Source organism: Aspergillus luchuensis, chromosome 1 (assembly GCF_016861625.1).
Source record: "Aspergillus luchuensis IFO 4308 DNA, chromosome 1, nearly complete sequence".
NCBI lineage: Eukaryota > Fungi > Ascomycota > Eurotiomycetes > Eurotiales > Aspergillaceae > Aspergillus > Aspergillus luchuensis.
In genome coordinates this window covers 5,618,144-5,646,026 of record NC_054849.1, presented here as the reverse complement: position 1 = coordinate 5,646,026, position 27,883 = coordinate 5,618,144, and the positions used below count along the sequence as shown (strand labels likewise).

Below are 27,883 nucleotides of genomic sequence, written 5' to 3'. Positions count from 1 at the left end.
TCTTTGCTTGCTTTTATGATTTCCTAATGGCTATCACTAGAGGAACTTGAACTCGAGCTTGAGCTGGAACTGGAGCTTGAGCTGGGACTGGAGCTTGAACGACGGGAACTCTTGCCATGGTGTTTCTTCTTATGCCTCTTGCGTCTGAGGAAAACACATGTCAGCGTACGTATGCCAGTCATCATCATAGGCAGTCTTACAGTTTACTTGCGATGTTCATGCCTGCAGCGCCTGCCAATGCACCTCCTGCAACACCCAGCATCCCATCTCCCAGCTTGTGACTTAGAGCGCCCCTGCCGATGACGCCGGCTTCATGCGAGATAAACCCCTTTTCACCTTCGGATGTGTCTGTAGTAGGGACAGGCTCTGACTGCGTCTGATAGTAAGACACATTCTGGCCTTGCCGATGCTGAGTCTGTGGTAGATAAGATGAGCTTTGCTCGCATCTCATGGACGTGGGTTGCTCATGCCGATGTCCATCTGGTTGCCTTGCGTCGTAGGAAGGTGTATAGCTTTGCTGATCTTGTGCAGGATGGCTGCCTGGGGATGGATTCACATAATGGTTATTGGTAGGCTAACAAATTAGCTTGCTGCTATCTCCATGGATTATTTACGACCCATGAGGCATGCGCATACGGGATTGGTAATATTAGATAGACATACAAGAGCCTGATTGTATGCGTACTGCGAACGCTGTCCTTGCTGGTATTGCGTTGAAGAATAATTGCCAGGAGTATCTCCGTGACTATATCCAGCAGCTTGCTGGCCATAGCAGTTCTGTGGGTCATCGTACTGGTCGTAATAATACTGGCGGAATGAATCCGACATAATGGGTAGTATGGATATCGATGCTGTCGACCAAAGGACTTAGAAGTGATGCAGCTAGTATTACATTATGATCTATTGAGGCACACAAAATTGACGATGCTAGGAGGGAGAGGCTAGGTAGTCATGTGGTTGCCTCTTTGTCCCATTTACCATTGCACTTGCCGGTCTTACTAAGACTCACGTTGCTTGGTGACACAGACCTTTACGGCCTATACACAAACAAGGCAGGTATCCTCTGGATTTGTGCGAGATAGAATGAGTGATATGAAGAATTCGGGAGGATACCTACTGTCCAACCCAAACTCTTGAGACCAGATAGATCGAATGCATTTTCCCGTTCGCCTTGACATGTACTGATAGAAAGGTCAGTATGTATATTGTCTCATACGCTCTATTGTAACAATGAAGGAAAAAGCTACACCATCATGACATCGGCGCAGCGGTCAGTCGGCGGGAGCAAATATAGAAAGAAAAAAAACAAAATTCGAGTGCATCATCCGTGAATCGAACACGGGCCTCATCGATGGCAACGATGAATTCTACCACTAGACCAATGATGCTGTTCATATGTAAGCCTTTTAATTTTGGCTACTTATTCCAATCTTGTCCTGAGCAGTTCTCATGATACCACCACACGAATCGATCGAACAACCCATATCATTCAGTCAGCAAATGTCTCGATCTCTTGATATTTCCTCGTATCTAAGCAGACATGTATCCTCAGCGAACCAACGTGTGATACTGCGACCGTACGATTGTCTTCATCAAGTGCGATGACTAACTACAATAAACGGGTTTCGTCAGTTGTACTCGGGATTTATGGTATATTAGTACCAGATCACGACATATCGAGCAATGTCGTCATGTGTCCTCGCCATGCCCTAATTGTATCACGTAGATAAATTCAAGCCATGACAGCATGGGACGGCATGAGTCGGTCAAAGGCCGGACTTGTGTAAGTATAGTTCTTGCGCATCGTCAACATTCCTGACGCAGTTCTGAGGCGGGAATCACGCACGCTACGTCGCAAGCAGCTAACACGGGTTAAATTTATCAGGAGCCTGAAATTGATGTAGATTAAGGACAACTTGTGACAACAGATTGATATATCTGTGTGGCTCTCTTTACTTATAGTGCTCCGCCTCTTGACTCTTCCATGGTTAGATGTGAATGAGCCGAAGCGAGAGCGAACTATTACTTTGTATATTACTCCATGATGTCGTGGATTGGAACTGTTGGATATTCAAGAGACAGAATTATGGTAAGACAGACGCGACGCGATTGTCTGATAGCAGGTTTAGATTGAGGTCCAGAATATAGTAAGTAGTAATTTGCTGTACCAAGGGCGCTGAAGGTTAGCACCCGGGGCAACACCCAAAAGGGATAGTAATGGTTACTAATGACTCATCATGAGATAACCATGATGGTTAGTGAAGGTAGAGAGACAATTTGTATCTGCCAAATAGATACTTTTAAGGGTACTTTGCCATCTCGCGAAGAGAGGAGAAGAGTATTGGATGTGCACTTTAGAGACTCCGAGGTGTCGGTAGGAAAACAACGTGTCGACCCACCATCATGGGCGAATAGCGCTCACGAGTTCTAAGAAGGTTTCTACTTCCACCGTTGTTGTGGCAATAGTGTGGTTGGTTGCAGGTTGCCACTGCAGATTTGGATATTTTCGCGGGGGATAAGGAATGGAAGGAGATCCGGAGAAAATTGAACTCAAAATTCGATAGCCGATAAGAGCGATAAGAGGGGGGCCCCCATATTCTGAAGACTGACGGTGCACATCATAAGGCACGGTTCTCGGGTTGGCTGAGGCGGCAGGCCTGGATATCACTTTGAAGAAGGGCTGTAAAGTTACTTGGTCTCAACACGCCAATCGGCAACATAACGTAAAGAAAAGTGATTAAAGCCAGTTATATTTGAATGCGGTGAGAAAAGCCTGAGTCAGACAAATGGCGGTGATGCATCGACTCCTGCCAATGAGCCATTGTTTCAGACGTGTGTTTGCGACGCTTAAACCCCGGAATTATGCCTGAGAGTGTTTAGTCGCCTATCCCTTTGTGTTTGGCAATAATAAGGCATCCATGACTCTCTGGGGAACAATCTCCGGGCGCAAAAGTATAATGCTCCTTTTCTTAACAACATGGTTATGCTTCGGGCAGGATTTTCCCAGGCCTGCCTGCATCTTACCACAAAATGCATCGACAAACCATCATTCAAATCATGATGGCGCTGCATGCTGGCACATACCTTGATAATGTCCTTGACACGCCATTAATCCGGGGGTGCAACATCCTGATAGATAGACTGATAATAATCTACTGCGGCCGGCTAGTCTCCGCCCCTCCGTGTCATCATGGCTTGGTTGGCCCTGCAGATGCTGCTGCTTTCATGCCGGTCGCCACCTCTGATCATTCCCGGGGTGAAGTGGCGCAGCCCCCCTTCGAGGCAGAAAGACTTCAGAAAAGGGATAACAGAAGGGGGTAAAATCAAAAATCATAATAACGAAAACTCTACTAAGTTAGAGTTACCAAGAGCCATGGCCCGGAGCCAGATCGTTCTCCGTTTTCGCCCGTCAGCCTAGACCGGCTCAAGGTATGAATAACTAATGGCTATTGATGACTGGCTAGTCTGAAGAGTAAGTACTGAACTGTCCTCACAGCATTGCTACGCTGGCATACACATGTGAAGATGTTCGTTCCGCCATAAGCGATGAAAGCCTGACAATAATTTCCCCAGACTTGGGATGGACAACGGTAGGGAGGATTCTGCGACGTTCCAAGTATCCTCAGAAGTAACAATAAGGGGGAGAAAGGGTGGTACAGAAACCGGCTGTGCTCAAGACCCTCTCAGCCCTGTCAAAGAAAGGGGCAACTTGATGATGCTTGCAAATGGCTCGATGATCTGAAAGGGGATTGGCTGGCAGCCCATCCCATATGTTACAAAGTAGCAGAAAGTATGTAAAAATAATCACAATCCCTCTTGACGGGGTAATATCGGTCGGGGAAGGCTATCATGATTTCCCAAGATATCCGCTCCCACTGCTCCATCTCCGCTGATTCCCGCACGGAAAAGAGTCGGAACGAACGGCAGGAAGGCGATGGCCAGGAATAACCTTCAAAGATCCATGATGGCAGCGGGCAGACCGTGAGGATGGAGCGAACCTGATGGTTGAGCAGCAACCAGGGCAACCTTGGCTGAGGGTTCAACGCGGCTGACTCAGCGAAAACGAAAGTCCAGCCAATCAGCGGCTGCAGATAGAGTCATTCACGAGCCACGGTTGGTTGCTTCGACAGCCCATCGCCGCTACACCGGAAACGAAGTTAGTGCGGGACAAATTCTAAGGAACAGCGAAAATTTTTTCATTAAAAGAGATTTTCTGGGACTGGCGGCGGGACTGAAAAAAGTTGGGCGGCGAAACGCAGGCCACAAAGCGATAAATATCACTTTCCTCCACCCACCTTCGCTTCCCCCCCCTCCTCCCTCCCTTTTTCTCCCCATCCTTCATCTCTCTCTTCTAAGAGGTTTGCTCCTCTATCTTAAAAATTTGTTTTGTTTTTTGTCGTTTCTCGGACAAAAAAATAGATTTTGCCTGTGCGGCCGTGTTAGAGCGTTTGCTGCGTGCTGTGAAAATTTCCAGACGCGGTTTCGTGGGCCCGCCACCTCTTATCGAGATACCCTAATAGAACGCTTTCCACCCGTTCTCGCTTCTTTTCTCCTCCTTTTTCTTCTTCCTTTTTTCTCTCTCCGACGTTACGACATCGTCTTTCACGATCAAAATGCCTGCTGTTGATGTTTCGTCCGTTCCTGCTGTCTCCGGCAAGGAGACTGCTCAGTCTGTCGCTGTCCTTGAGGACCTCATCAAGAACCTCAACATCTCTTCCTCCCAGGATGAGGTGAACGCTGCTGCCGACAACCTGGCCCACCTGTTCAGCGGCCCTATCCCCGAGCAGGCTCTCCCTCTCAAGTATGTATAACCTGCAGAATACCCCGCTCTGCCGTCTATGTGGTCGGTGGCGGATGGCTAACATGAAAAATTTTCAGGGCTGTCGAGACCTTCCAGAAGCAGCTCAGCAACAAGAAGGATGCTGTTGTCCGTGAGCGTGCCTGCGAGGGTATCCGTGCTATTGCCTCCCACGCCACCATCGCTCCTGGTGTTGAGCCTCACCTCGTCACCCTCCTCGGCCCCGTCCTTGCCGCCGTCGGTGACAAGATGGTTCCCGTCAAGAACGCCGCCCAGGGTGCTGCCCTCGCCATCGTGAAGGGTGTCAACGGCAACGCCGTCAAGGCTGTCCTTCCCCCCGTCCTCGAGTCCCTCGCCAACGCCCAGAAGTGGCAGGAGAAGCTGGCTGCTCTCGAGTGCATCAACGCTCTCGTCGAGACTGCCCCCGCTCAGCTCTCTTTCCGTGTCCCCGAGCTCATCCCCGTTGTCTCTGAGGCCATGTGGGACACCAAGGCCGACATCAAGAAGGCTGCCTACGCTACCATGGAGAAGGTCTGCGGTCTGATCGTCAACAAGGATATTGAGCGTTTCATTCCCGAGCTCATCAAGTGTATCGCCAAGCCCGAGAACGTCCCCGAGACCGTTCACTTGCTCGGTGCTACCACTTTCGTCTCCGATGTCACCGGACCCACCCTCGCCATCATGGTCCCCCTGCTGGACCGTGGTCTGGTTGAGCGTGAGACTGCCATCAAGCGTAAGTCCGCTGTCATCGTTGACAACATGTGTAAGCTCGTGGAGGACCCCCAGATTGTCGCTCCCTTCTTGCCCAAGTTGATGCCCCGTCTTGAGAAGAACTACGAGACTCTGGCCGACCCCGAGGCTCGTGGTAAGACCAAGCAGGGTCTGGACACCCTGTGCCGTGTCGGTGATGTCAAGAACGGCAAGATCCCCGAGATCTCCACCGCTGGTGACATCTCCACCGTCTCCGCTATCCTCAAGGAGATTCTCTCTTCCAAGTTCTCCGCCCAGGCTGAGAAGGCCGAGTCCGTCATCACCTACGTTGCTGCCATCGCTGGTCAGCTCGTCGACGAGAAGGACGCCGAGGTCACCAGCTGGACCCAGAACGCCCTTCCCTACATCGCTGCCATCGTTGGTGACGAGGAGGCCAAGCCCATCGTCGAGACCCTCCGCAAGCGCGCCTCCCCCGGTGCCGCTGCTGAGGATGAGGTTCTCTCCGACGAGGAGGAGGGTGAGGATCTGTGCAACTGCACTTTCTCCCTGGCTTACGGTGCCAAGATTCTGCTGAACCAGACCAGCCTCCGCCTCAAGCGTGGTCAGCGTTACGGTCTGCTCGGCCCCAACGGTACCGGTAAGACCACTCTCATGCGTGCCATCAACAACGAGCAGCTTGAGGGCTTCCCCAAGAAGGATGAGGTCAAGACCGTCTACGTTGAGCACGACTTGGATGCCGCCGATACTGAGCAGACCGTCATTGGCTGGACCATCAAGAAGCTCCGCGAGGTCGGTGTCCAGACTAGCCAGGAGGAGGTCGAGGCCAAGCTCGAGGAGTTCGGTTTCCTGCGTGAGCAGTTCGAGGGTCCCATCACCTCCCTCTCTGGTGGATGGAAGATGAAGCTGGCTCTGGCCCGTGCCGTGTTCGAGTCCCCCGATATCCTGCTGCTCGATGAGCCTACCAACCACTTGGACGTCAAGAACGTCGCCTGGTTGGAGAACTACCTGTGCACCTCCCCCTGCACTTCCATCATCGTCTCCCACGACAGCAAGTTCTTGGACAACGTCATCCAGCACGTCGTCCACTACGAGCGCTTCAAGCTCAAGCGTTACCGTGGTAACCTGAGCGAGTTCGTCAAGCGTGTCCCCTCTGCTCGCTCCTACTACGAGCTGGGTGCCTCCGAGCTCGAGTTCAAGTTCCCCGAGCCCGGTTTCCTTGAGGGTGTCAAGACCAAGGCCAAGGCCATCATCCGTGTCAACAACATGTCCTTCCAGTACCCCGGTACCCCCAAGCCCCAGCTCACCGACATCTCCTTCCAGGTCTCCCTGGGCTCTCGTATTGCCGTCATCGGTCCCAACGGTGCTGGTAAATCCACCCTGGTCAACGTCCTGACCGGTGAGTTGATCCCCACCTCCGGTGACGTCTACCAGCACGAGAACATCCGTATCGCCTACATCAAGCAGCACGCTTTCGCTCACATTGATAACCACCTCGACTCCACTCCCTCCGAGTACATCCAGTGGCGTTTCCAGACCGGTGAGGACCGTGAGACCATGGACCGTGCCAACAAGATCGTCACCGACGAGGATGAGAAGGCCATGGACAAGATCTACAAGATCGAGGGCCAGCCCCGTCGTGTCATTGGTATCCACGCTCGTCGTAAGTTCAAGAACAGCTACGAATACGAGTGTTCGTTCTCGCTGGGTGAGAACATCGGCATGAAGAGCGAGCGCTGGACTCCCATGATGACCACCGACAACGCCTGGATTCCCCGTAACGAGATCATGCAGTCCCACGCCAAGATGGTTGCCGAGGTCGATCAGAAGGAGGCTCTCGCCAGCGGCCAGTTCCGTCCTCTGGTCCGTAAGGAGATTGAGGCCCACTGCGAGCAGTTCGGTCTCGATGCTGAGCTGGTCTCCCACTCCCGCATGCGCGGTCTGTCCGGTGGTCAGCGTGTCAAGGTCGTCCTTGCCGCCTGCTCTTGGCAGCGTCCTCATGTCATCGTTCTGGACGAGCCTACTAACTACCTGGACCGTGATTCTCTCGGTGCTCTGTCCAAGGCTCTGAAGAGCTTCGAGGGTGGTGTCATCATCATCACTCACTCCCGTGAGTTCACTGAGAACCTCACCGAGGAAGTCTGGGCCGTCGTTGACGGTAAGATGACTCCCTCCGGTCACAACTGGGTTCAGGGACAAGGTTCCGGTCCCCGTCTTGAGGCCAAGGATGGTCCCGAGGAGGTCGTCGATGCCATGGGCAACAAGGTCAGTTCAAATCCCCGTTTCTCGGATCGTTGGAAGCTTTTCGAGTCTTATACTAACTTTACTTACAGACCGTTGTTGAAAAGAAGAAGAAGCTCACTTCTGCTGAGCTTCGCAAAAAGAGAAAGGAGCGTATGGCTAGAAAGAAGCGTGGGGAGGAGGTTTCTGACGACGAGGAGTTCTAAACACGAGGTTATAGCTCGTTTGGATGATTTTTATAGAGGTTACGGTCGTATGAAATCAAAATTCGCTTAATGACCAAACTTGTGCTTTACGAGTAATAATAACCTGATAGACAGATGCAGCAGTGCCTGCAGAATCGTAAGATATGTTTTTTTCGCGATTTACTTTGATAATGCGCTGGAAATAAGACATCGTTGCAACCCATCTGCCGATGCGGGCTTGCCAAGACTTGGTGTTGAGGTTGAGGTGAGGCTCATGATGGCGGTGAGGGATGGCAGAATTCGGATTTTACCAGCCGAGCCTCACCAGTCACCACACCATACCACCCCTCTGTCCTTCTTCTACATAATCAAGCGATGCACACAACTATCTAATGTATCGGTCGATGTCTGGAGAAGCCTCATCGTCATCAATATCTCACGTTAAGACATTGCAAAGCATTCTATTACTAAGCACTTTTACTTAAGCAATCTTTACTAACCGGTACTATTACTACAGTACTACTCCTAAATATGCGGTATTCCGAAGACTTCAAGTTACTATGCTCTGTCAAATTAAGCGCTCACTTCACAGATGACTCTCCATGAAGCGTATCATGAAACGCCCCAGCGAATTATTGAATCATGATGTCTTGCGATACTTGAGGTTCTACCGCAGGTAAACATATCACCCGACCCTGTGCCTTTGTAGCCTCTTCCTATGGCTTCATCTTTCTTATCCTTGTATACTCACCCTCCTAGATTTGAAGTGACATGTGCACTCTGATAAGCTATCATCCCTTTATCTTTATAGACTGTTACGAGCTTTATTCTTGATTCTTCTAGGCTTGCGTCTTGTTCCTCAAGGAGTTAGTGGTTCCTATGAGCGCCATTGATGATTCCACACTTGACCTCATTACTATCGCCCAGACAAAAAATACCCAGGATGAACCAAGTGAAGACCGACCGAACTCATATACCGATATCCTGGTCGATCTGACTCTGGAGAGCCAGGTCCTAGTATAGATCTACATCTGCACTTAGATCTTTATGTGAATCAGCCCTCGATCATTCAGTAAGACTACACCACCCAGAGACTTTCTTCTTATCCTTATTGCTCAGTTTATGCGCTCTGTGCACTGCAGATGGGAATATCCACGTATATAGACACTTCACCGGACCCTTCGCCTGCTATGTAGCTACATTCTCCGGCCCTTCGCCACCGTCTTCCTAATTTGCCTCTCTTCAAATATAGCTTCCGATCCCACACATGTCAGAGCCCTAGAACACTCCCCAGTGCCCGGTGCCTGGTCTGGCGTCCGTATCCTTCAAATGAACGTTTCTTAGGGCTGTCTTTCCCAATCTGGAAAGCAAGCCGTTACAGCCTGGCCGGAGCCTCATTTTGAGCCGCCCTTTATTTCAACCTCTTTCCCGCTCGCATGTCTGTAGCCAAAGGCGGGAAGAGATTACTGATTCTGTTCCACGTATAGAAGAGACATTTGATTGAACGCAATATGAGCGCATATCCTACTACTAGAGGATACTCAGGGGACATTATTGACACGAAAGTACGGGGATGGGCATTTATACGCCCGAAAGACCGCAGTGGTCCTTGCGGAAAGGCCTCTTGCATGCATCCCACTGGGATAACGGTGTATTAAAATGATATAAGAATGGCTTTTGACAGTCTACTGGCCACATTAGGGTCCACCTTACGATGATTAGGCGAGTTGTTGCTACCGCATCATGTCATCAGCAATTTAGTCCCAGAATGGCGGGCTGCGTATGACAACTTGCACTGCCCCGATAAATAAGAAGTCCAGATACCATCTGACAACGATCTGTACCTACGTACGATGCAAAGTGCCATACGATGGCAAGTTTGTCAGGACTAAAGGAAAGGGTGACAATCGCAGGATAAAGCAGACCATTAAAGGTCAAATGGTTACAAATGACTTTATTCGAGGACTATATTATATTATGGACAAGAGGAAGCCGAGGGAGAGGTATCCTACCAAAAAAGGGGATTCGACGTCGGAAGAGCATAAAGCTACCCCAGAACGGTCATCTATAGAGAGCCCGTTACTCCAAACGATTTTTGACATGAAAGACGCACCGACGCAGAAGTTCACATTGAACCATCGCGAATTTTAAGAAGCAGACCAGCAGGCTTGCAAGATGAACTTGATTGCGCGCAGTCAGCAACTTTTCTGGTACAGCCTATTCGATTTTCTACCCTGCATAAAAGAAATTAGGCAACTGGAAACCGCTCTTTCTGTTATCTAAGCACTCATCTTTACCATCTAGTAACAAGCGAATATTTATCCGGCATACTTCAAGATGATAAATGAATTGAAAAGAGTGTCCGCACTCGGTCAGTGACAAGATAACAACAACCATTAAGTACCCTTCCTTGCACAGCAAGTGGTTACTGATTCTAAGATACTTCTTACAGCAGGAAAAACCAATGAAATCAATAATACCAGACAGCGAAGCCTAACAATAAGAAACAGTCTTTGGATTTCAAAACAGCTTCCGTGGATATTGGGATTTAGGAGAGGGTAATATCTCAATTCCGCTGGGATGTGTACTGACTAAGTCAGATTGCGTTGAAATTATCGGTTATTCCCCTGCCCCTCGTATTTCTATGGCTACATAGGCCATATTCGAGCGAATAGAGCAAGACAACGGGCTTTCGAATATTTCAAAAATTGGGATCACCGATATAGGGCCTTTGACGGTTGGTGTCGTTGAGGAACAGCTCTAGTTACAGATTCTTAGCCTCAATAGACACGCGAGTGCTACAAGAACCAATTTTGCGCATTTAGAGGTAATATCGAGGAAGAACAAATCTTTATCAAGACATGGAAGAAGAACTTATACTCTCTACCTCAACATGTGGTCTATTATATGATCTTGGAATGGGAACCAGAATATACTTGCTAATATATATTGTCCCGATCGAGTGACTAGAAAGGGTATTAAGTCCCAACGAGGCTTAATTATCTGCAAATCAATACAACTTAGCAATGGCATATTGTCTAAAAAACCAGGTATGCTGAAATATGACAGCTGGTGCAGTCCGGCTGGAGGCCCTGAGGCAGTAAGTATGGGAAAAAAACACGCTGATATCCGTTACTAAGCTGGATTCTCCTAGGAGTGCCTTCAGGAGAGCATACAGAAGCAGGGAGGTTCGCGTTGGAGAGTAGAGTTACTCCATCCTGATTGTCTTTATATACTAGATCTGCTGCTGGACTGGCAGCATCATCAAGACGCGAACCTCCCTGCTTCTGTATGCTCTCCTGAAGGCACTCCTAGGAGAATCCAGCTTAGTAACGGATATCAGCGTGTTTTTTTCCCACACTTATTGCCTCAGGGCCTCCAGCTCGGAGGGAGTAAAGCAGTCGGAAGGTCAAAGGGACTGTGGACGATCGTACTATAGTAAGCGCTTTAGGGAGGCCTATATAAAATCGAAGACAAAAAAGTGACAAGGAAGTAGAAGAATAACCAACTTCTCATCCACAAAGTCATCTTAACAGACCAAGATGCGACTTCGAAGAGATTGGCAATAGACGAGGGCGGTAAGCACAAGGAATCATGGGGATCTAGCATCGTGGCACGGCTTGTCTGCATGCGGAGTATCATAAATTTACTATACAAACTGAGCGACTTATTCTCGAAAAGGGGCTTAAGCAATTGGCCATTTAATTTAATCGAGTCACCCCCAAAGGTAGTCCGAAGCTGGACAAGATAGAATTCTCTGCAGTGTTTGCTAGGGCTCGGGATCTCATTGGCTCGGAATAAAACTAGTTTCGGAGTTGAAGTCTCGTGCATCGGAGTCGGAATAGCAACATGATCTCTTACGGCCCTCGACTTCAGGCAGCATTATAGACTTCATTTAGGCCATAGCTAATATGATTTTGACTATCATAGAGCATGTGTCAGATTCTGCCTGCTCAAGGCAGTGGCTTTGTCTGTCTAGGTCACACGCGGTAACTTACAACCTTAGGCATTGACTCATCGCAGGCTCGGCGCGCCTTAACAACGTCTACTAAGGCTTATTTACCCCAAAGCCACATCGAGACCAATCCGACCATGCTGTTTTAGTACCCCGACCGATTGCCCTAGACCGTATTCCGGGCCACATCCCACTCTTATGCAAAGTCAAAGGGCGTCGTCACCCATCTCTCAACAATATCAGGCAGATCTTGACCTCCATCGCTTCTCGAGTCAGAGAGCGGCGTTCCCTATGGCGGCCACCGCACTGGGTTAGCGCCTCGTGTTGACACCCAACCACACGCCCTTCGCTCCTTGGTATGCGGCCTACCGCATCATGGGTGGGCCACACCGAGCAATGACTTGCGCTGATGATTCACCAGGATAAGTTGCAGTCTAAACTAAGCATCTGACTATGTAGGATGTTGTCCGATTGCTAAGCCTCGATCATTTCCTCAGACGTCAGGGTGGGTCGTCGTGAATTTTACTCCGTGGGCTTCGGACTAAATCCATCATCACGGAATGGACGAATGCATCAGTATATAAGGACCGTGGAAGCCGCCTGGTAGCCTTGCTTCGTATACTTCAGATCTCAACTACCAAAGAACCTTCTAGATCATTTGTGACTGCTCATACTCATCATTTACTATCCTACTTGACTCTTTATACAGCCACTACTACTCCAACTGAACTATACATCCACCCAGACTGTCGAACAGTACCACCGACAGAACCATCCTCTTCATTCCTAAGAAATTCAGAAGCACATCCAAAGCCATGCCTGAATCAGTCAAATCTACCTCCACCCTCGACGACGCTTCGTCCAGCTACAGCGTCTCCTCCACCGCATCAACCTTGAAAGACCTCAAAGCCACGAGCAAGAAGTGGCTACCTAGTAAAGAGAAGAAGGAGGAGACCAAGTCATCTCCACCTAAGCCTGCCTCGCCTAAGCCTGCCAAAGAAAAGAGCCGTGCCCCGTCCACCAACTACACGACTCTCGCTACATACCTGTCATTGAAATGATAGCATATCTGCAGTTGGGTGCTGGGCATACAACATGGATGAGAAGGAAGGAGGATATCAACCATAACGAGGATATGCATGCGCTTTCTATAGATTTGATTGTTTGCTGGTTTTGTGCTATGGTGATGGCGTCGGAGTTGGGTAAAAGCTGCTTTGATGGACTTCTTGTTATACGACTGGGAAAGATTGATGCTTGTTTTATTACAAAGCTAATCAGCTGTTTTATCCTTTAATTCCTAATTTAATTTAAATCCATAATTAACACTTCCAATCATCTAGATTCTCATTTTATTCAATTTGTATAGATCTAGGGTCCGCACACCCACTAGGCTACTAAGGGCCCTTAATTAATCGGGACTAGCGCGTCCGCGGCGCGTCGCACGCGTCGCAAACCAACTCCATCAATCTATCATTGCTTCGATCAGCCCGCTCGACAATATCGATTCGGGACGGAGTAGACACTCCATAGTACACACTATCATTTCAAACAATCGCAGACACGCTTTGATGACGACGTCGCCCCCGTCCATCCCTCCCTCCTTCGATCCGGCCATCCATCTTCACTCCGAGGGAGACCCTCCCGAACCCCCCTCCGATACCTTCTCCGACGAGCTCGAGGCATTGAACTTCCAACGGGAAGATAATACGCGCAAAGGAATAGTTATTCAGCACCGGTCGTGGAACCTATCTGATGTCTTCCGCAGTGACGAGGATATAAGGCCTGGTAGACTCGACGATCCCGAGTGTTGAGTATATCAACTGATTGGAATCAGATACTCCGACACGAACTTCTAAGCGGAAGAACATCTACTCTCCTATTCGAACACTCGCCTTATTACCATCTTCTCCACCTACTGTCAAAATGCCCCTCATTGCATCCCCCGCTCCCTTCCCGTCGAGCGCTCCGTCGCCGGAGTCGCAGAAGAGAAAGAATGAAGAACAATCGCAAAGTGAAGAGCCCAAGCGGCAGAAGATTATGGGCGGGTTCTTGGATGAAGCGGATGATGATGATGACTGGGATGCTTTCAACGATGCGCAACTAAGGAGCGAGTTTCAGGTGCAGGAGGACATTATTCAACAGCCGCCTGTTGAACTACCTGAAATCCCGAGGCCATCTCAACTGCCAACGGAATCGACTCCGAAGCCAGCATCTACTGCGCCAGACCTTGATCCCACTCCTGTTCCGGAGCCGAGCACAATCACGTCGCTTCCCTCGCGAAGGCCATATCGATCAATACAGATAAAAACCTGCTCGGGCAAGACACACCATGTTTCATTGAAGAGGCCCGCACCCCGTGTCAGCTACGAAAGACTTGTTGCCGGTCGCTCCGTTACAGCACCCGGAAGGGCTCAGAAGAGCTACTACGGTATCGATATCCACAAGCTTCTCGATGAAGCAGCGAATGAGCCGGAGGCTCCCCCGGCCGAGACACGACCTGCCCCAGTGGTACAGCCGTCTATTGAAGCCCCGATCCACGACCAGAAGAGCGCAAAGCTAGCTGCAGCCATGTGGACTGAGAAGTACCGCGCACGAAAGTTCACGGAATTGATAGGAGACGAACGCACACATAGATCTGTTCTGCGGTGGCTGAAAGCTTGGGAACCTATCGTCTTTCCCAATATCGCTAGGGCAAAGGCAAAGAAGCCGTTCAACGGCAAAGAGGAAGAAGAACGGACGCATCGGAAGGTCTTGCTACTATGTGGCCCGCCAGGTCTAGGAAAGACTACGCTAGCACATGTATGTGCTCGTCAGGCTGGTTACGAAGTGCTAGAAATCAATGCAAGTGATGATCGAAGCAAGGATGTGGTAAAAGGCAGGATTCGCGATTCCCTGGGCACAGAGAACGTCAAGGGCATGAATGTGGAAGTTGGTGAGGAAAAGGTACGCAAGGCAGGGCGGCCTGTTTGTGTCGTCGTCGACGAAGTAGACGGCGTCGTCAGCGGATCTGGAGGCGGCGGTGAGGGTGGTTTCATGAAAGCCTTGATCGATCTCGTCCTGCTGGACCAGAAGAATTCGTCAGGCGCCACTGAGCAAACCAAAGGCAGGAAAAAGAAGGGCGACAACTTCCGATTCTTACGGCCGCTGATCATGGTCTGCAACGATGTCTACCATCCTAGTCTACGACCACTACGTGCGGCCTCGGTTGCGGAGATCATCCATGTCCGCCAAGCGCCGTTGGAGAATGTCGTCACGCGCATGAAGCGGATTTTCACCGTCGAAGGCATTCCATCCGACAATGATGGCGTCCGACGGCTCTGTGAAGCCTCCTGGGGCCTTGCTCGGCGCAAACAAGGAGGCGTCAAGAGCAGCGGAACAGCAGAGGGCGACATCCGCAGTGTGCTCGTTGCAGCAGAATGGGTGGCGCATAAGCTAAGAAACGAATGTCCATCTACTCTACGACTGACACGAAGCTGGCTGGAGCAAAAGGTTCTCAGCGCCAACAGTAGCGGCAGTGCCTTCTTCAAAGGCCTAAACCGCGGTGGTGTGCGCGATCTCATCGAGCGAGTCTTCACCGAAGGCGCCGGCTTCACAGATGCACCTGTTGGCGTCGACTCCTTCCGCGATCCCTTCTCCCATTCCGAGGACAAAGTACCAGTAGGTGTCGCTGATCTTCGGAAACGTCATGCCATCGAACGACTACGTGAAATGGTCGATGCTAGCGGCGAGCACGACCGCGCCGTGGCAGAGTGCTTTGCATCCTACCCGCTGCAAAGCTACCAAGACGACACCTTCCTCTCCAAACCCAACGCAGCCTACGACTGGCTACACTTCCACGACACCATGTCCTCCAAGGTCTACACCGCACAAGACTGGGAGCTGAGCGCCTACCTCAGCCAATCTGTCGTAGCATTCCACCACCTTTTCGCTACGGCTCAAGGCAAAGCCAAACCCCGGGAAGTCGACGACGAAGAAGAGGAACACCCATTTTCAGGTCCCCGAGCAGACTTTGCCGCCTACGAAGCGCAGAAACAGAACCGAGCCATCCTCACAGAATTCCAATCCGCATTCTCAGCCCCCTTATCCCGCCTCTTCCGATCCACCGACTCCCTCGTTATCGACCTCATCCCGAACCTCGTCCGAATGCTCTCCCCGGACGTGAAACCAGTCGTGGTCCGCGGCAGCGGCGAGCAGCGCAGCGTAGCCAGTGTGCGCAAAGAGAGCGAGCGCACGCTCATCCAAGCCGCCGTCCGCGTGATGGCCGGTCTAGGCGTACGATTCGAGAAAGTGCGCATCGAGAACGCCGGAGCCCACGGAGGATGGGCCTACCGGATGGAACCGTATGCTCCCCATCCTCCCTCTCCCTATAATCCTATATAATCCGTACTAACACCTTCACAGACCCCTCGACACCCTCATCACATTCTCCAAAACCAAATCCACCCCCACCGCCAGCGGCTCCGCCCCCGTCCGCTACGCAATCCGCCAAGTCCTAGACCAAGAATACCGCAAAGAGAACATCCGCAAGCAATCGGAAACACTAACGACATCCAATATCGGCAAAAAGTCCTCCGGCAAGACCGCCGATGGACAATCCAAGGATGATGGCGATGCGAAGAAGACCGCACACGGGCCGAACGTGAAGCGCGACTTCTTCGGCAGAGTCATCAAGGAGCCCACACCACCGCCGTCAGATGAGTCGCCCGAGACGGCGAAGCAGAATGAGACGTTGAAGGCGGGCAGACGCGTCTGGGTGACGTACCATGATGGGTTTTCAAATGCAGTCAGAAAACCGATTTCGATGGGCGAGTTGTTGGCGGAGTTGTAGGGTGCATTGTGCGCAGAGTGGGTGGGTGGGTAATGATTACGATTTGGCATTGTGTATAACTTGATATCCGGTAGCTTATGTTTAAATAGTAGATACTACTTTTATATTGAATTAAAGCGTTTATTTATTCGAATAATTTCGTAATTACAGACAATGATAGTTTATAACTAACTTATCGATCGATCACATGACCGATTTCGATGATGGTCATGACTAAGCACGCCGCCAAGCCGGCAGAACGAGAGACCGCCTTCCCATGAATTTTTTTTTAATGATAGAAAAATATCCCCGAGATCGAGACCCATCGCGACATTTGCACTTGCACCAACTCCTCCCAGCATATCGCAACAATGGTGTCTTCGACGGCGCTAACGACGAAGGTGACTTCGGGGTCACCCTACCAGTTGGAGAAGACTCAGGTATGTCTCCTTTCACCGATGTTCATGCATGCACTGCATATCATATTACACTTCTTATTACATACATCCACAAGATATTTCTAAATAATAATACTAATATATTCGAACAGGTCTCCCGCGCCTCCACGGCCCTCCTCAAACACATCGCGACCAAGCAAGACGAGAAAGAAAAGACGGCCACGAAGAAGACCCTTATCGGCGACAACGACGACAGCGACGCGGAAGAAGGCAGCGCTCTGCACAACGAAGCGATCTGGCTGGTCTTGACAACGAAGAAGCACATCGTGGACAAGAACCGTCTGAAGCCAGGCAAGATCCCGATTCCGCACAGCCTGAACTCCTCTCCCTCCCTCAGCATCTGTCTCATCACGGCGGACCCCCAGCGCAGCGTGAAGAACATCGTTACGGACCCGTCGTTCCCTGCACACTTGTCGTCGCGCATCGAGCGGGTAATCGGATACTCGAAGCTGAAGGATCGGTACAAGAGTTTCGAGAGCCGGAGACAACTCCTCGCTGAACACGATGTGTTCCTGGCTGATGATCGGATTATTATGCGGTTGGTGAATACGCTCGGCAAGGTTTTCTACAAGAGTAGCAAGAGGCCGATTCCGGTGCGGATTGCGGAGATTGAGAAGGTGGATGGGAAGAAGGTGAAGAAGGATCCCAAGGTTCGGAATGCTAGGAAGGTGGAGGGTGAGGGGGATAAGGAGAGTGCGTTTGCGACGCCGGCGATTGTGGCTAAGGAGATTGAGAAGGCGTTGAATTGTGCGCCGGTGCATTTGGCGCCTGCTACGACGGCGGCGATCCGTGTTGGGTCGAGTAAGTTCTCCGCTAAGCAGGTGGCGGAGAATGTGGAGGCTGTTGTGAAGGGGTTGACGGAGAAGTTTGTCACCAAGGGGTGGAGGAATATCAAGGCGTTGCATATTAAGGGGGCTAATACGATGGCTATGCCGATTTGGTTGGCTAGTGAGTTGTGGGTTGAGGATGGAGATGTTGTTGAGGAGGAGGAGCAGACTCCTGCTGTTGAGGCGGGTAAGAAGCGCAAGCAGATTGGTGATGCTGAGGAGGAGAAGGTGATTGAGGAGGCGCCGAAGAAGACCAAGAAGGCTAAGGCTAAGGCTGCTCAGGATGATGAGGAGACGCTGTCGCTGGCTGCTAGGAAGGAGAAGCTTCAGAAGCAGAAGGCTAAGGCGTTGGAGGATGGTGCGGTGGCGGTTCCGCCGGCGGCGACTGGTGCTGGTAAGAAGAAGAGAAAGTCGACTTCTTGATTGACAAACTGCTTTTGCTGGGTTTATGTCCGGGCTGTATTGAATAGCAATGGGTGTCTCTTTTGTGTTTTTACTCCGGCGGCGCGTGTTCGTTTCTTTCTTCTTGTTCATACATCGGGGCTTAATCAATACCCTTGGTCGAATAAAAGTTATGTATAGACGTGCTGGTGTTCTGATCGTAGTGTGATGTAGTTCGGGTTCTTACCATGAAAGTTCAGACGATGCTTGAACAGGCGTACAACATAATACATAATGGCATTGGTATATCTATCACCTCACCTTCCCACCCCCATCATACAAAAGCACAAACATGAACATGAGAATTAATCACTGCTTCAGCTTCTCCGTCAACTCAGGAACCTTCTCAAACAGGTCCCCAACCAGACCAACATCGGCAACCTGGAAGATCGGCGCATCGGGATCCTTGTTGATCGCCGCGATGACCTTACTATCCTTCATACCCGCCAAGTGCTGAATAGCACCCGAGATACCGGCACACAGGTACAACTGCGGTGCGACGTTCTTACCCGTCTGTCCGACCTGCAGACTGTTATCCGCGAAGCCACTATCCACAGCAGCACGGGAAGCACCAATGGCAGCGCCCAATGTATCAGCGAGAGGAACGATAACGCGGTCAAACTCCTCCTTGGACTTGAGACCACGGCCACCGGAGACGACGCGGCTGGCGGTACCAAGGTCCGGACGCTCAGACTTGGCGAGCTCTTCGGACACCCATTCGGTTTGGGCGGGGGTGTTGGGGTCGACACCCTCGGTGACGGAGGCGCTGCCGCCGGTGGTCTCGACGCCTTGGAAGGAGGTACCGCGGACGGTGAGGACCTTGATGGGGTCGGTGGATTGAACGGTCAGGATGGCGTTACCGGCGTAGATGGGGCGGACGAAGGCTGTTAAGTTAGCTCGTTAGTATACTGCTGTATATGAATGTTGTGTCTCCGACACCGGAGCAAATTCCCGCGCCCGGAATTGGCAAGGTAAAGAAGACATACTATCTTCGCTCTCGATGCCCGTGATATCCGAAACCTGCTGCACATCCAACAAAGCCGCAACACGAGGCAGAAGACTCTTTCCGAACGCCGAGTGGCCAGCCACGACGTGCGTGAATTCTCCCTTCTTGATGTTCTCGACGAGCAACGGGGCGTAGTTCTCGGGGAGGCCCTATACCATGACTCGTCAGCACTTACCCTCCGCATTTACTTTATCCAATGAGGGAGAAAAGCAATTGAAGTACCTTCTCATAAGCCTCATTCTCCACCGCCAACACCTTGTCCAGACCCTTAATCTGCGCCGCCTCGGCAGCAGAGGTACCCTTCACGCCAGCACCCGCCACAAAGGCCGTCACGGGACCACCGAGCTTCTGGGCCGCAGCGATAGCGGACAAGGAGGAGGACTGGAGCTTGCCATCGCGCTGTTCGAGGACGGCGAGGGTGGAGAGAAGGCGGGCAAGCGCAGAGGTGGTGGTGATGCTGGAGCGGGGTGCTGTTGTGGCGCGGAGGGCGCGCAAAGCGGAGAGTCTTGCCTGCGGAAGGAGCATGATTGTATCTTGTGTATATATCTGTCTGTTCTTCTGGGGATGAGGGGGAGAGGGAGGATGGTGGTGGTCAAGAGGGGAGAGGAGTCATTTGAAGGCGGAGAGGAAGAAGAAGCAGAACTAAGGTTATCGTCGGATTTCCCGCCAAGCTTGTGTCGCCGATCCGTCGGAGTCTTCGGCTTAGCGTCTGCCTCGGTGCGATGCAGGCGCGGATATGCTCGGTTGGTGATGGAGATGTTGTTTTGGATTGTGCTTTTACGTCATGGGTGATTTCCATAGGATTTATTGAGATGGTATGTTAGATTCGGGGTTTGAGGGTTTATGCAGTGGTTGGTGGTTCGGCGATGGTATAAGTCCAAGTAGTAGAAGGGGACCAGTTATAGTGGGGAGTAATCATTCACATGTCAATCCTCTCTACCAACTACAATATAACCGGGGCTGCTATAGGCTATTAAGCACGTCTTATTGATGGCCAGGTACTCTATTTACTTCTCAGGCGATTATTTACTCTTGAGGAGATGGTCATACAACTCCGCCAGTTGAAGAAATGGCATTCGGCGATCGAGAAATAATGCCGAGGGTTCAATATCGACGGTCTACATTTTGACTCGACAAGACAACTAATTTTAAAGAACCCCCATGCCTTCTCTCATCATCTTACTACATAGAAAGATAACCTTATAATGTTTCATAGCCATTAGACCGGTTTTCTCACTGTTTGATCATGCAGCATTGACATCAAACTATATCGGCTTTATGGGGAAATCCCGGCTAGAGCAGATCTGGATGCACCAATTGAATGGTAGCAAATTTCGACCAGTCCCGGCTTTTCAGCTGGACAGTTCCTATCTCATCTATCTTATCGTCGTTCTCTGATCCCTTGGGGTGGTCAACAATGCATGAAACACCGCCGAGCTTGAAGAGTGCAGAGGGAACTACAAGGTTGTTGACAAGGACTGCACAGACCGTCATGGAGACGGATGGTGGAATTTGGACGTCACTTCTTCACTGACTGTCGGCTTCTCCCTCACATAAAAGTAAGTGAGCATCCAATGCAACAATCGCCAAAGAAGGAGCGGGTTGAAAGCATCGGTGAGAGCACCGACTTCGCAACAAGGCCAGAGGGAATCTTCGTTCAGTTAGCACCGGCGATGTGCATTGTGTACTGCATGAAAAGAATGCTGATTGAAGTACGTAGAGTAAAGATGATTCTGTCTCTTCAGTGAGCGTATCCAGTGCGAATAGCTAGGCTATGTGGGGATAGACAATGCTATGACTAGATCACGTTCACACGGAGTGATTTGCCTACCAATTAGAGTGAAAGGCTGCAATACATGTCTCTGCTGGGTCAGTTGCTCGCCTTTTACAGTCTGAGCCAAAGACAGTCACAATTTTGAGTGGCCGTATTGGCCAGTGGAGCCGATATACCCAGTTATAGAGTAAACTTTGGACTGTGAATAGCATGGCAAAACCGTCAGATGCTTCCTGCCTGAACAGTATACAGAGCAATGCTATTGGTCCGGCTGGGATAATCTCAAACAGCGATAGGCTGCTCACTTTCGAAAGAATGGAAAGGTTCTGGGCGTTGTCGTCGGCAAAAGTACTGGTCTTCTCCCTTGCCTTGCCACTGACTTCGATGCGTCCTCGGTTCAAACTTACTTTGCGATCCAGCCCTCGCATCTGCCTTCATACCACGATAGTCCCTCTGCAAGCATGGGCTGCTCATGCAATCGCGTTCCGGATCAAATCCCCACGCCAATGAAGAGGTTGGTATTGCCACATCTGCCTCGCTTCCAGGCCGCAGGCTTCCGGGTATTATCCGTTCCAAGGCACAGTCGTCTCTTGCATCGGAGGAAATAAAGACTTGCACATTGCATCATAACACAGAATCTGCACGGGGTCGAAGGCGAGGGATATGAGTCATCGAGCCATCATTGTCGACTTCGATTCACGCTGTGCCATTGTTCGCTAGACTTGATGGTCAAAATGTCCGATAAAGTCTCTGCTCAAGTCAGCACAAGAGATTCTTTATTCACTCGGATACTCTCATGTCTCCCATTAAAACAATCGTCAAGCCACTTGTGAAAGACAACCAAGTACCCAGCAGCATGGCAAACTTAATTTCTCACGGGCCAAGTTCCGGATAGGTTCCGCGATAGGTGGGTTGTTCAAGAGTCCCTTGCATGTACCCATGGACGCGAACATCGTGGGACTGCCAAGGGTTCCAGAATCCCACATGCAGTATAGTCACGACTTTGTATTGAAGACCGCCATTGTTCATTTGTGGTTGCTTTGTGTTGCAACTGTACAGCCAAGATAGTGCAATCGAGGCCTAGAATTCAAGGCAACAAGGCAATGAGCCAGTCAGGCTGTCGCAGGGATGTGTGCATGTTGTTTGCTTCTAAACTCATGACCTGTAAACAGCGGATAAAGAAACAACAGAGCCGGCTCTGACACCGACACATCATTAACAAAGACATGAGGCGTCAGTCATTGAGTCACTCAAGCATGCGATTGGAGAAGGCTCATTAGTGTGAATCCGGCCAATCCCGCAACGGATGCAACTATTGGCCTAACTGCTGATTGTTAGTAACAGTCGACAGTCCCAACCACTCCACAGCGACATTCAGAAGACAACGAACAAGCCTCGCATCTAGTCTAACGTTGTGGGTATCAACCGCTCAGCCCGCTCGGAAACCCCTATTTGCACTTAAGGGGTAGTAGTAGTAGTAGTTGCAAGTATCGAACCCAATCTTGAGTCAATGATTCTCCAGATGGCTGCCGATATTCATTAATTAGGCACCGTGCGTGACGTCTGACCGGTGAACAGGATGCACCGATATTCTTTGCTCCAAGCTAACTATTCAATTCGGCTGGACGGGGCGGAAACCAGACAATTGCTCCAACTGTCTCCGACGGATAAAATCTAGTGGAATAGCGGAGAAAGTAACGGAACTTGGGATGGCTCAGGTACAGCTGCACAATGATAGGACAAAGACATCGGTGTCTGAAACACTTCCGGCTTTAGTTGCTTGCTGTTACTCCGTTCAGCGCGCATCCCATAGACGTCCGCAGTCCCGACGTCAAGTGACTAATCGGAAGAAAGAGATCCTCAAGTCGGCGAATCATTGGTAGAACACCCCAATACAGCATCATCTCTGGTACCAAATTTTGGACAGGGACACGTCAATAGCTGATGCGTTGGGAGATTAGTTCGATATAAGAATTCAATAGTCGAATGTCAATATGGCGGGTGGGAGGAGACTATTAGTCCACGGGAGGAGACACGGGCGAGGCGGATGCGTGGAAATAAGTTGTGAGCTGTCGTCGAGATACCGAGTTGGGCGTAGTGACTGAGCTTCACCCGTGGACTTGTCCATTCAAGAACGTTCCAACTCTCCGGACTGGCTCAGGAAGAACGATCAATCATGTAAGGTCCAAAAGCTTCTTGTCCCCACTATAGGCGGCCAAATAATTCTGGTGATTGTTTATCGAGCAGTTGAACATGCAGAAAGGCACCGCACCACCCACTCCATCTAATTTAATTGAGCGCTCCGATCCCCTCCTCGGTTCACCCATCCAGAATGCGGAGAAGCAGCGATGACTACTATCAGATTGGTTGAAGTGATAGGCATATCCGATAGATAGGCTTCTTCGCAGGCACTTAGCATCAACTGAGTACGTAAACGGCGGATACAAGCCGCGCAAGCAAACCAGCAGCCAGTAACTACCGCGCTTCTCCCTTTTGTTGTGAGCTCCGTGTTAACCGGTGCTAATGAGTCGGTCTTGGCCGCATTGGGGGTTGGAGTCTCCAGTTGCCAAGCTTTTGGACCAGGACGCCATCGGACGAGATTCACGTTTTTCGCGCTGTGTCTCTTTTCACTTTATGCGGCGATAAGCATGGATGGGATGGGGCGGATCCATCACTGGCTTAATACGGAGTAGTTGGAGTGGTTAGTGTAGTTATTTAGTTGGTTGGTCAGTATGGAGTACTAGTAGACACCGTCACCGCTCATACGGTATGATTACCACTATGGTATCTACCGGTGCAGTCTCAGTCAGGGGTCCAATAGTAATCTATCGCAAAAGGGTCCGTCAGACTCCAGAACCCCTTGGTTGCGGGCGCAGTGACCAGGAAGAAGACTTGGCCCGGGGGCTGAGGGGCTGAAAGCCTGAAAGGACCTTTGGAAAGAGGCTGGTGGTGTCAATCCAGGAGATCCTTGCCTGCTTTCTTGGTCTCATAGGCTGCTCTCTCGTATTACTGTTTGGTGCCTGAGGTGCCTCAACGCAAAGGAATCCATGTAAATAGGGATATCCCCTCCACAACCAATTAGCTGGACGCTAGGTTTAATGACAGTCTTGGCCAGGTAGGACTTGTACAATAGCTGGGCGACAACAACAATGCTGTCTGGTTGGGCGCAGCACCGAAACCCCACGACAACATCGCAGCATACCCGACCAGTCTGTTGGCGAAATTCTGATTAATACCAAGCAAACTCAGACGAAGAATATGCGATGGCAATTATCACTGGCGTGGAGCGGAATCGGCAAGGTTGGTGGTTACTCTATCGCAACGCCGATGGAGGAAAAGACCTGGGCGTTTGAAGACACTAGATTCCTTAGAGGCCGTAGTACAGGCTGACACGACTCGGCATCGCCTGCATGGGCCAGATATCGTTGCCGGAGGCCAAATTGGACCAAACAACGAGTGTCACACTTGAACAGATAACCAACACATTCATCGAGGGATCTGCGTGTCAAGCTAACGACCAGTCAAACAGTGGTGAAGAGAATCCCGGTAGGGCGGGGATAGATGTTCGAAATCCTCCGATAACTCTCGGCAGATATCTATGTGGGTGGGATCTTTGGCGCCTGAGATACACTGCTACCAACGCCGAACCCATCAAAGATATTGTAAACATGTGTCAAGTCGCGAAGAATACAAGAGGGGCGCTACCAATGAGATTCGGTTGAAAGATTCCGCGATTGTTGCATATAATACCGATAGACACCTAGCCATGTCAGGTAGCGTCGCCTTGTCGAGGGTACCTTGCCACGTCGATGCAGGAAGATATCCGTTTGGACCAGGTGTACTCTGTACCTGCGTATGTACCCGTGGTCGGACAACCAATGAACACAAGGCTGCGAGATACCGCATCGTTGTTGATAGTAGTGGTATTGTGTAGATAGACAGTTGTTCCAGGACGCTATGTAATTGAGACGTGTAGTGTATTGGATAGCGCTCGGCTTCCTCTTTCCTCAAGAGGCGGTATTGTCTCTAATTAAAGCCAATAGCCAATGATATACCAACAACCAACTACTTACTACTTAATACTAAGTACTGATCAAGTCAACGGCATCGTGAAAACATCTCTGAAAGGTTTCTTGTATTGAAATGACGACATGTGGGATGAGCAACCAGTCCGGACGAAGCCAGGGTCTCAGATAGTCATTCTGCAAGTTGAGATTAACGTCTGCGTGCTCCGCAACGGGCTCTAGTCGGTGGAAACCAGGCCGTAAGAGAAGTTACCTGTTCCAGGCCAGATCGTAGGTAGGGAAGTGAGAGACACTCTTAATATTGTTCTGCATGATGTGCACTGCACTGTCTATTACTACTATAAAAAGTGGGCACCAGGCCGAGAAAATCGTTTGTAAGTAATGGCCTGTATCCTTTCTGTAAGTATGTCGTCGCAGGCGGGGGGTATATGATGAGAACATTGACGACGCAGCAACGGATAGAACGAATGATCATAAATTAGGCAGCCACTTCGCCTAATTGCTCGAACATGAGGGGAATCGGTGACATCAGAATCAGATGGAGGGAATTCCCGCACTCCGCCGGGGAGATGTGTCAGCCAGATTGATTGATTGATTGATGAATTGGCCCCGTTCCATTCAACCAACAAAGGTGTACTTATGGAACACTTGATGAGGGAAGTACAAAGTAGGCTGGATCATGGTTTCGGGGCTGAAAATATCTTTACCGCCCGTCAAATCCGACTGGAACAGTGAGCAGACTCAGTCGAAGACTACTGGTAGATAGTAGGTGAGTGCTCAACTGCTAATATTACTTACAGTCCTCCCCCTACTGCAGGCCAACATTGAGATCCGACATGAGACATTCCCTGGTAGGCCAAATTGTGGCAATGGTTCGGCAGCACAGGACCCGATGATTGGTGTACCTGACCGGGGAGAAGGTTTGATGGCCCACCGGCTGGTGCCCGAGAGCCGGTTATGCGTGGTCAGCGAGACACAGTAATTTCGGTAAACGCCAAGCTCACTTTCAGGAACAGGAAGGCCCCAAAACACAAAAAAAGAAAGAGAAACCAGCAGAAGATGAAAAAAACGTAAGGGTTTCAAAGGGGAAAATCACCGCCGTGGCCCAGAAAAGCCCCAAGGCTGCTGGCTTGCTGGCCCAGTGTTCCAGAGCCCAGGCGGTTCCTGTCTATTCTATCCACTTGTCTCCACCCACAGCTGCAATTCTCAGCGATTCTCACGAGTCACGTTGCGCCGTCCATGTTGACTTTTTTTATTTTAACCCCGGTGGTTTCTTGGCCTTCTTTCTCCAGTGCCGCGCCCCCCTGTCCATCGCCTGACCATCACAACGGTAGGGAAAAGAAAAAACGGGTCTGAGATCCTTTTGTCAGTGATCTCTCTCTCTCTCTCTCTCTCTCTCTTACTACAGAAGTATTCTCGCCCCTTTTCAAAACCGTGCCCGTAGATAGATTCTTTCATACCCTTTCCCGCGCTCTCGTCCCATAATAGTAGTACTCCATACCCGTCCGTCCCTGATTTTCTCATCAGGAGTAGAGTTACCGTCCTGCGACAATCATTAATGTTTTTTATACTCCGTAGCTTGACACAAAAATAGGGATTAATATTGCCCACCCCCGAAAGGAGAAGAGGACAATACCGCGCAGATACTACAGATACGGACAACTGTAACAAGCTAATTTCCAACGCTAAAAGGCTAACAGCCCACACTAACTCAACCCGATGTCTTGAGCCTTCGGGCTGTGGGCCCCCCTGATGATTTATTATGATTATTTTTGTTATTTTATTAGTATTCCCATTATTTCCCTACCTGTGAATTTATTCTTTTTTGGTCAACCATCCACTCATTCGGTCCAAGTGCCACGCTCTCTCTCTTCCTCTCACTTACTTTCTCACACTCTCTTTCTTGGTTCCTTTGGTTCACCCCCTGGAAAAAAAAGGTCAGCGCACGCCTTCCTTGTCCCTCCTGCCCACATCCACACTAAGCTAGTCTATCGCCTCTCGCCCACTCACTCCCTCTCCCCCCCCCCTGGTCCACGGCGCGAACTAAACCTTTACTTACTCCTTCATCTCCCTCCCGATTTCCCTTTTCTCCCTCGAGATCCCCCTCCACATTTTCTTGCCTCCCTTCACCCCCCCCCCCCCCAGAGCGTTTCATCTTCGGCCCTTCGCCTGCTATCCTTCGCGAGATTTCCTATCCGACCTGAGAGAACTAGCTTCTCTCTCGTACGCTCTTTTGGGAACCTGTTTCTCTCTTCTCTTTCACTCTTTAACTCTCATACTCTATTCTAGGCAACTTGCTTTGTCTCTGCCAGACTTTTAGCAACCCCTGCCCCACGAGGACTTCGATTCGTGTACAGATTTTTTGCAAGAAGCGCGCGACTGGCTTGCTGTGAATTTGGTATGTCTCCTATCATGTGCACCTCCGCGAAACACCCGGGATCACATACAATAGCAGTGCAGCTCTTCGTTCTCTTGCATTTCGCAGTGAAGAATGCAAGCACATACATGGCTAGTGCCTAGTATCGAACAGACCGGCTTGTGGTCAATGGAGGTTGAGCGCATGCTAATATGGGATCCCGTGGTTTATATAGATTAGATCCACATTCTGACGCAACACTGAACAGCTTGCGACCCCGTGCGAATTAAATAACCGACACG

At 50.4% G+C, this 27,883-nt stretch overlaps 8 protein-coding genes and 1 non-coding gene across 9 annotated transcripts; 5 read left to right on the top strand and 4 right to left on the bottom strand.

Annotated features, from left to right (window-relative positions):
- Nucleotides 1-23: 23 nt before the first annotated feature.
- On the bottom strand, nt 24-828 carry AKAW2_11901S (putative glutamine-serine rich protein MS8; the record flags this gene model as incomplete). The annotated part of the gene is made up of 3 exons (XM_041684437.1): nt 24-144; nt 201-574; nt 664-828. The coding sequence occupies 3 exons, from the start codon at nt 826-828 to the stop codon at nt 24-26; spliced, it is 660 nt and encodes a 219-aa protein (XP_041538621.1).
- A 489-nt stretch (nt 829-1,317) lies between these two features.
- On the bottom strand, nt 1,318-1,388 carry AKAW2_t10042S. The gene has a single exon. It is a non-coding gene; the product is annotated as a tRNA-Gly (tRNA).
- A 3,225-nt stretch (nt 1,389-4,613) lies between these two features.
- On the top strand, nt 4,614-7,953 carry TEF3_1 (putative translation elongation factor eEF-3; the record flags this gene model as incomplete). Its single annotated transcript, XM_041684436.1, has 3 exons — nt 4,614-4,801; nt 4,879-7,771; nt 7,840-7,953. 3 exons carry the CDS (start codon nt 4,614-4,616, stop codon nt 7,951-7,953), a joined length of 3,195 nt encoding a protein of 1,064 aa, XP_041538620.1.
- A 1,761-nt stretch (nt 7,954-9,714) lies between these two features.
- On the top strand, nt 9,715-10,083 carry AKAW2_11899A (uncharacterized protein; the record flags this gene model as incomplete). Its single annotated transcript, XM_041684433.1, has 1 exon — nt 9,715-10,083. The coding sequence occupies one exon, from the start codon at nt 9,715-9,717 to the stop codon at nt 10,081-10,083; it is 369 nt and encodes a 122-aa protein (XP_041538619.1).
- A 2,619-nt stretch (nt 10,084-12,702) lies between these two features.
- Nucleotides 12,703-12,948, top strand: AKAW2_11898A (uncharacterized protein; the record flags this gene model as incomplete). Its single annotated transcript, XM_041684432.1, has 1 exon — nt 12,703-12,948. The coding sequence occupies one exon, from the start codon at nt 12,703-12,705 to the stop codon at nt 12,946-12,948; it is 246 nt and encodes an 81-aa protein (XP_041538618.1).
- Nucleotides 12,949-13,810: 862 nt separating this feature from the next.
- On the top strand, nt 13,811-16,715 carry CTF18 (putative sister chromatid cohesion factor (Chl12); the record flags this gene model as incomplete). The annotated part of the gene is made up of 2 exons (XM_041684431.1): nt 13,811-16,227; nt 16,289-16,715. The coding sequence occupies 2 exons, from the start codon at nt 13,811-13,813 to the stop codon at nt 16,713-16,715; spliced, it is 2,844 nt and encodes a 947-aa protein (XP_041538617.1).
- A 350-nt stretch (nt 16,716-17,065) lies between these two features.
- On the top strand, nt 17,066-18,402 carry AKAW2_11896A (uncharacterized protein; the record flags this gene model as incomplete). The annotated part of the gene is made up of 2 exons (XM_041684430.1): nt 17,066-17,134; nt 17,245-18,402. The coding sequence occupies 2 exons, from the start codon at nt 17,066-17,068 to the stop codon at nt 18,400-18,402; spliced, it is 1,227 nt and encodes a 408-aa protein (XP_041538616.1).
- Nucleotides 18,403-18,729: 327 nt separating this feature from the next.
- Nucleotides 18,730-19,951, bottom strand: ETF1 (electron transfer flavoprotein subunit alpha/FixB family protein; the record flags this gene model as incomplete). Its single annotated transcript, XM_041684429.1, has 3 exons — nt 18,730-19,304; nt 19,407-19,575; nt 19,649-19,951. 3 exons carry the CDS (start codon nt 19,949-19,951, stop codon nt 18,730-18,732), a joined length of 1,047 nt encoding a protein of 348 aa, XP_041538615.1.
- Nucleotides 19,952-21,253: 1,302 nt separating this feature from the next.
- On the bottom strand, nt 21,254-21,628 carry AKAW2_11894S (uncharacterized protein; the record flags this gene model as incomplete). Its single annotated transcript, XM_041684428.1, has 1 exon — nt 21,254-21,628. One exon carries the CDS (start codon nt 21,626-21,628, stop codon nt 21,254-21,256), a length of 375 nt encoding a protein of 124 aa, XP_041538614.1.
- Nucleotides 21,629-27,883: the final 6,255 nt, after the last annotated feature.